The sequence below is a fragment of the Vitis riparia genome, chromosome 15 (genome assembly GCF_004353265.1).
Source record: "Vitis riparia cultivar Riparia Gloire de Montpellier isolate 1030 chromosome 15, EGFV_Vit.rip_1.0, whole genome shotgun sequence".
Classification (NCBI taxonomy): domain Eukaryota; kingdom Viridiplantae; phylum Streptophyta; class Magnoliopsida; order Vitales; family Vitaceae; genus Vitis; species Vitis riparia.
This window is the reverse complement of record NC_048445.1, coordinates 19,683,560-19,692,040: the sequence shown is the minus strand read 5'-3', so window position 1 is coordinate 19,692,040 and position 8,481 is coordinate 19,683,560. Positions and strand designations below refer to the sequence as shown.

The window sequence follows — 8,481 nt, the reverse complement described above, 5'->3', positions numbered from 1 at the left end:
CTCGACCTAGAGTCATTTTTTTTTTTTTCATTTAGAGCCCACAACTCATGACCTAGAGTTGTTTTTCATTTATGACCCAAAGTCATTTCTTTTCCATTAAGAGCCCAGAGCTCTCGACCTAGAGTCATTTTTCATTTATGACCCAGAGTCATTTCTTTTCCATTTAAAGCCCAGAGCTCTCAACCTAGAGTCGTTTTTCATTTATGACCCGGAGTCATTTCTTTTCCATTTAAAGCCTAGAGCTCTCGACCTAGAGTCGTTTTTCATTTATGACCTAGAGTCATCCTTTTTCACATAGAGCCTTGAGCTCACGACATAGAGTTGTTCCATTTTTGTGATTACGACCCCATGTTCCGAGCTTACTCTTGTCATGTGCTAGGACAAAATCTCTGGTCCTTTTCTTTTAGTTCTTCGATATAGTTCGCTTCGTTCCACTCATTATTTATATTTTTACTCACATTCCCTACGCTCATGATCTCTACCGAAGAAGGGCATATTTGTAGACCCTCCATTTTGTCCTCTTAGCACATGTCCTATTAGGTATTTGTTCGTTACTTTACATCAATTCATTGGTGGCCCATTGCTACTCATGTAGTCTATCTTTTCTAAGCCACCTTGGGGACTTTGGTTGAGGGATTTATCTAACTCCATTGTGACACTTGGCAGCCCTATTTTACACTTAGGCACCCTAAGTCCATTTAGATACACTTGGCCCATTAGGCACCACCTTAGGCTCACCCTAAGCCCATTTAGATACACATGGCTCATGAGGCACCACCTTAGGCCCACTTAGGCACCTTAGGCCCATTTAAATACACATGGACCATCAGGCACCACCTTAGACCCACTTAGGCACCCTAGGCCCATTTAGATACACTTGACCCATTAGGTACCACCTTAGGCCCACTTAGGCACCCTAGGCCCATTTAGATACACATGGCCCAATAGGCACCATCTTAGGCCCACTTAGGCACCCTAGGCCCATTTAAATACACATGGCCTAATAGGCACCATCTTAGGCCCACTTAGGCACCCTAGGCCCATTTAGATACACATGGCCCATTAGGCATTACCTTAGGCCCACTTACCCCTAAGCCCATTTAGATACACTTGGCCCATTAGGCACCACCTTAGGCCCACTTAGGCACCCTAGGCCCATTTAGATACATATGGCCCATTAGGCATCACCTTAGGCCCACTTAGGCACCTTAAACCCATTTAGATACACTTGATCCATCAGGCACCACCTTAGGCCCACTTAGGCACCCTAGGCCCACTTAGGCACCCTAGGCCCATTTGGATACACATGGCCCATCAGGCACCACCTTAGGCCCACTTAGGCACCTTAAACCCATTTAGATACACTTGATCCATCAGGCACCACCTTAGGCCCACTTAGGCACCCTAGGCCCATTTGGATACACATGGCCCATCAGGCACCACCTTAGGCCCACTTAGGCATCCTAGGCCCATTTAGATACACATGGCCCATTAGACATCACCTTTGGCCCACTTAGGCACCCTACGCCCATTTAGATACACTTGGCCCATCAGGCACCACTTTTGGCCCACTTAGACACCCTAGGCCCAATTAGATACACTTGGCCCATTAGGCACCACCTTAAGCCCACTTAGGCACACCCTGACCCACCTAGGCTTACGTGAGCTTACCTAAGTCACCTTTTAGATAATTTTTGCATGGTTGCATGGCTTGTATGGCTTGCATGTGCTTGATTTTGTTTTTTTTTTGTTTTTGTTTTTTTTTCCCTATTTATTAGTTTTAATTTTTAGTTACATGTTTCTTTATTATTATTATTATTATTATTATTATTATTATTCTTTTATTATTTGTTTTGCATGGGATTCCACGTGCTCCATATCAGGGGAGGAAGACATTCATACCATTTTTGGGCTCGAAAGATTAAATATGGGCTGATATTGGAGAGAAGGGCATTTTCTTTATGAAAGAGAAAACAAACTTCCATAACCGGTTTTGGCAAGTGGAAAGAAACGACTTCAGCATGTACATGGACGGGTATTAAGGAAATTATATGTTAGTTATTGTATGATTATCTTGACATAATTAGCTGATTGTATAGGAGCATAATTAGCCTTATATTTCTGATTCTGTAGCTATAATTTAGGAGAAGATTAGATCAAACATGTGTATATATATACTACATTCTGTTAATGAGAAATGTATCCAATTTGAAGCCAATCTCTTTATTCTTGTTATGGTATCAGAGCCAGAACAACAAACCACCATGGCTGGCAGTCAGAAGGCTTCTGGATCAGAAAACAAGACCATCGATCCTTCATATCCCCTCTATATTCATCATTCAGATCAACCAGGCCATGTTTTGGTGCCCATCAAATTAAATGGGGTCAACTATCAATCATGGAGCAAAGCAGTTATTCATGCCCTTACTGCCAAGAAGAAGATCGGCTTCGTCGACGGGACAGTTGAAGAACCATCGTAGGAAGATGAACCCTTTATGTTTGAATAGTGGAATCAATGCAACAGCATGATACTTTCTTGGCTAACTCATGCTGTTGAATCGGACATTGCTGAAGGAATTATCCATGCTAAAACAGCACGCGAAGTGTGGGTTGATTTACGCGACCAGTTTTCTCAAAAGAATGCTCCAACGGTTTTTCAAATACAGAAATCAATCGCCACCATGTCGCAAGGAACGATGACAGTAGCTGCATATTTTACAAAGATCAAAGCCTTATGGGACGAGCTTGAGACATACCGTTCCCCGCTGACTTGCAACCAACAGCAAGCACATCTCGAGCAAAGGGAGGAAGACCGTCTTATGCAATTTCTAATGGGTTTGAATGAGTCATATAAGGCAGTGAGATCCAATATTTTGATGATGTCGCCATTGCCCAATGTCCGTCAAGCATACTCTTTAATTGTCCAGGAAGAGATGCAACGGCAAGTTTCTTCTGAGCCAACCGAGAATTTCTCAATAGCTGCCGCAGTCCCGGGAAAAGGAGGTAATCCAAGACAGAAAATGTGTGACCATTGTAACAAATCCGGACATACCATAGATGAATGTCGGACTCTTAAATTTCACTGTAAGTTCTGTGATAAAAGAGGTCACACGGAGGATAGATGCCGACTGAAAAATGGGAGCAATAACAAAGCGGGACAATTCCGAGGACAACGTCCTTTTGGTCGTGGGAATCAGCCCTCAGCAAACGCGACAGAATCCCAGGAAATGTCTGATTCGACTTCTTCTAGTACAGTCCAGGGGTTCACTACAGAACAAATACAACAGTTGGCTCAAGCAATTCGTGCATTAAATCACAGTAATTCCGGTAATATTGACGCATATGCAAATGTTGCAGGTTTGATTCCATCAACTCTTGTGTCTGTTAATTCTAGTAGTACAAGTTCTTGGATTTTGGATACAGGTGCCACGGATCACATCGTTTCCCACATGTCTCTTTTCACTGATCTCAAACCTTCTAATGTCACAACTGTTAATTTACCAAATGATGCAGCATCACCAATAACACACATTGGCACCATTATTTTTGATTCCCAATTGACCCTTAAAGATGTTTTATGTGTCCCATCCTTTAACTTGAATTTAATTTCGGCTAGCAAACTCGCAAAAGATCAGAATTGCTGCATCATATTCTTTCCTGACTATTGTATTTTACAGGACTTGGTTTCGGGGAAGATGATTGGCTCGGGTAAACAGCATGGTGGTCTATACTACATGCATCCATCAACAAATAAATCGGTTGTCTTTCATGTTTCTCAACCGTCTGACTTATGGCATTTACGCCTGGGTCATCCCTCTTTTTCTCGTTTTAAATTATTATCACATTTGCTTCCAGATGTTCATAAAGAATTAGGAAATCATTGTCCAATTTGCCCACAGGCTAAGCAGACACGCTTGCCCTTTCCCAAAAGTTCAATAACTACAAAATTTCCTTTTTCTCTTTTACATTGTGATGTCTGGGGTCCTCACAAAATTCCTGCACATACTGGTTCACGTTATTTCCTTACAATTGTTGACGATTTTTCTCGTTGCACATGGATTTTCCTTATGCATCATAAATCAGAAACACAATCTTTGTTAACTAATTTTGTGCAATTCGTCAAAACTCAATTCCACACAGATGTTCAAACGGTAAGAATGGATAATGGCACAGAATTTATTCCTCTTCGCATCTTTCTTCAAAATAAAGGAATCGAACTTCAAACCTCTTGCATTTACACTCCGCAACAAGACGGAGTTGTAGAACGCAAATATCGACACATTTTAAATGTTGCCCGTTCTCTCATGTTTCAATCAAATGTCCCACTTGAGTTTTGGGGGGAATGTGTTTTAACAGCCGTTTATCTGATAAACCGCATTCCGACTCCATTGCTCTCAAACAAATCACCATTCGAGGTCTTATATAATCGGCCTCCTTCACTCACACATTTGCGAGTTTTTTGTTGTGAATGCTATGTAACCAATGTTCACCCCAAACAGAAATTTGACCCTCGGGCATCTATTTGTGTTTTTTTGGGGTATCCACATGGAAAAAAAGGCTATAAAGTACTCGATTTGCAAACACAAAAAATATCAGTCAGCCGAGATGTATTCTTTCGGGAAAATATTTTTCCTTTCCATTCTAGTTCTTCTCAATCTCAACAACATTCACCTTCTCTTCCTTTACCGCTTCCCATTTCTTTCGATTCCACACCTCAGCCAATATCTCTTCCTCGTTTTTCTCCAAGTTCCACTCCTCCCTTGTCGCATCACAATCCTGTATTATCTCCACCTTCCTCTAATACTGATGTTCCCGAACCTTTATCCCCAGAATCAGTTGCGTCACCCTTACCTTCTTCTCCATCTCCTTCTTCGCTTTCTTCCCCACCTTCTGTGCCCTCAGTACCCTCCAACATGTCAGCCCCTTTCCCCACCCATGAACCCCCTCTTCGACGTTCCACTCGTCATATTCAGCCTCCTGCCTGGCACCACGACTATGCCATGTCTGCCCAGCTTAATCATTCTTCCACGCAATCCAGTTCTCGTCAAGGTACAAGGTATCCCCTCTCTTCTCACCTTTCTTTTTTTCGTTTTTCACCCCATCACCGTGCTTTTTTAGCTCTTTTGATAGCCCAAACCGAACCTTCATCCTTTGAACAAGCTGACTGTGATCCACGTTGGCGCCAAGCCATGTCCACCGAACTTCAGGCTCTAGAACGAAACAACACTTGGGAGATGGTCCCTCTTCCTCCAGGACACAAACCCATTGGCTGCCGCTGGGTGTACAAGATTAAATACCATTCTGATGGAACCATTGAACGCTATAAAGCCTGTTTGGTTGCCAAGGGCTACACACAGGTCGCCGGTATCGACTATCAGGAAACCTTTTCTCCAACTGCCAAACTCACCACTCTTCGCTGTTTGCTGACTGTCGCAGCTTCCAGAAATTGGTACATCCATCAGCTTGATGTGCACAACGCATTCCTTCATGGCAATTTACAAGAAGAGGTTTATATGACTCCACCTCCTAGTCTTCGCCGACAGGGGGAGAATCTGGTATGTCGGCTTCGCAAATCTATTTACAGTTTGAAACAGGCATCACGCAATTGGTTCTCAACTTTTACAGCTACTGTTAAGTCTGCGGGTTTCATACAGTCCAAAGCAGATTATTCACTTTTTACTAAATCCCAAGGTAACAAGTTCACTGCTATTCTCATTTATGTTGATGATATCCTGTTGACTGGTAATGATTTGCATGAAATCAAGATGCTCAAGACTCATCTGCTCAAGCGTTTTTTTATTAAAGACCTCGGTGAATTGAAATATTTTTTGGGTATAGAATTCTCTCGCTCTAAAAAGGGAATCTTTATGTCTCAAAGAAAATATGCATTAGATATTTTGCAAGACACGGGATTGACAGGAGCGAAGCCCGAAAAATTTCTGATGGAGCAAAACTTGAAATTGACTGATGAAGATGGCGAGTTACTTCATGATCCAAGTAGGTATCGGAGACTGGTTGGCAGATTAATATACTTGATTGTAACCAGGCCTGACATAGTGTATTCAGTACGTACACTAAGTCAATTCATGAACACACCTCGGAAGCCGCACTGGGAAGCAGTATTACAGGTCCTCTGATATATTAAAGGATCACCAGGTCAAGGTCTTTTTCTTCCATCTGAAAATAATTTAACACTCAGCGCATTTTGCGATTCAGATTGGGGAGGATGTCGTATGTCAAGACGTTCCGTTTCTGGTTATTGTGTTTTCCTCGGATCATCACTCATCTCTTGGAAATCAAAAAAACAAACGAATGTTTCACGTTCGTCAGCAGAAGTAGAGTACAGAGCAATGGCGAATACTTGCCTGGAATTGACTTGGTTGAGGTACATACTTAAAGATTTGAAGGTTGAATTCGACAAACCAGCACCATTGTTTTGTGATAATCAAGCAGCTTTATATATTGCGGCTAATCCAGTTTTTCATGAACGTACTAAACACATTGAGATTGATTGTCATATAGTTCGAGAAAAACTTCAAGCTGGGGTAATTCGTCCGTGTTATGTTTCTACAAAGATGCAGTTGGCGAACGTTTTTACAAAGGCACTTGGCAAGGAGCAGTTCGAATTTTTGTGCACCAAGTTGGGAGTTCTTGATTTGCACTCTCCAACTTAAGGGGGAGTATTAAGGAAATTATATGTTAGTTATTGTATGATTATCTTGACATAATTAGCTGATTGTATAGGAGCATAATTAGCCTTATATTTCTGATTCTGTAGCTATAATTTAGGAGAAGATTAGATCAAACATGTGTATATATATACTACATTCTGTTAATGAGAAATGTATCCAATTTGAAGCCAATCTCTTTATTCTTGTTAACGGGGTGTGGGGCTGTGTTCAAAGAAGAAGGGGCATGCTTTGAAAAGAACAATCGCACCGGTGAAGAAAGAAAGGAAAAAAGAGCACGCATGGAAAAGGGAAAAAAAACACCATTGGAAAGGAAGAAAATTTGATAGCTACACCGGTGAAGAAAAAACGAAAAAAAAGCACGCATGAGAAAAGAAGGAAACACCATTGGAAAAGAAGAAAATTTAATAGTCGCACAGGTGAAGAAAGAAAGGAAAAAAAGAGCATGCATGGGAAATGAAGGAAACACCATTGGAAAAGAAAAATTTTAACAGCCGGCTGGTGAAAGGAGAGCTTTTTGAAAAAAAAGAGGCATCCAGAAAGAGAGAGAGGTGGCAGTCTCACCATTGAGAGATCCAGAGAAAGGTGCGGGGAAACGGGAAAGAAGAGGTGAGGAAAGAAAGCTGGGTTTCGGAGACGATCTAGGGTCCAGTTTCTCTCATTGGAGACACCACAGTTGCACCAGAATTTATTTTTTGGGAGAGCCGACTGCACCGTTCTAAAGGAAGAGAGAGAGATCCTCTCTGTTGGACGTTTTCGCTATTAGAAGAAGCACTCCATTCATCTGAAAAAAAAAAGAGACCATTAAGAAGCAAGATCGGCAGCTGCACTAAGAGAAAAAAAAAATGAAAGAGGTGATCGAAAAGGTGGGTTTTCTTTTGTCGATAGATGGGTGCAAGATTGGTAGCTGCACGATTCTGGGGTGAGAGGGAGCACACTTTCAAGAGGTACTAAAGAGAGGAAAAGCAGAGAGAGAGAGAGAGAGATGGGGGGGGGGGGGGGGGCAAAGGGAATCGGGTGAGAGGAACAAAATCATTTTTTTGAAGCATTAAAAGATGCAGGTGCAACCACACCATTGAAAGACAAAAAAAGGTGTAGTCGCACCATTGAGGGGAGTGAGAGAGCACCATTGGAAAATTTTCGAAGTAGCCACACAATTCCGGGAGTGAGAGAGCACCATTAGAAAATTTCTGGAGCAACCACACGATTCCGAGAGTGAGAGAGCACCATTGGAAAATTTTCGGAGCAGCCACATGGTTCCAGGAATGAGAGAGCACCATTGGAAAATTTTCGAAGCAGCCACACGATTCCGGGAGTGAGAGAGCACCATTGGAAAATTTTTGGAGCAGCCACACGATTCCGGGAATGAGAGAGCACCATTGGAATATTTTCGAAGCAGTCGCACAATGCCGGGAGTGAGAGAGCACCATTGGAAAATTTTGAAGCAGCCACACGATTCCGGGAGTGAGAGAGCACCATTGAGGGGCCTGCATATAAGAAAAATAGCCGCACCATTGAAAGAAAGGCTTTATCTCCAAGAGCACAAGTGTGCACGCTGTTAAAAGGAATTGCTCTCCATTAACATGCAACATTTTGAGGACTTGCAGTGCATGGGCAGCCATCATACCATGCGTCCTTGGACCCCTTATTGAGAAGCCTACTATCACTTTTGGTGGAAAGTACCCACTCGTTTTTGAAAAAGGTAAATTAATTCTTCCTATTTCAATTTTGATTCATGAAATATTCAATTCAATTCATAATTGTTTTAGAATTTTATCTATTTAGTTTAATT

The 8,481-nt window shown here is 42.0% G+C and overlaps 1 protein-coding gene across 1 annotated transcript; it reads left to right on the top strand.

Moving 5' to 3' along the window:
* The first annotated feature begins 2,525 nt into the window (after nt 1-2,525).
* On the top strand, nt 2,526-3,712 carry LOC117932052. The gene is made up of 2 exons (XM_034853095.1): nt 2,526-3,423; nt 3,678-3,712. The coding sequence occupies exons 1-2, from the start codon at nt 2,526-2,528 to the stop codon at nt 3,710-3,712; spliced, it is 933 nt and encodes a 310-aa protein (XP_034708986.1).
* Nucleotides 3,713-8,481: the final 4,769 nt, after the last annotated feature.

Excerpts from the sequence above, each read along its gene's own strand:
- LOC117932052 (XM_034853095.1), top strand. The coding sequence starts at position 2,526 with ATGATACTTTCTTGGCTAACTCATGCTGTTGAATCGGACATTGCTGAA. Across the intron at positions 3,424-3,677 it reads TTCTTGGATTTTGGATACAG|GACTTGGTTTCGGGGAAGAT; the intron begins GTGCCACGGATC and ends TGTATTTTACAG.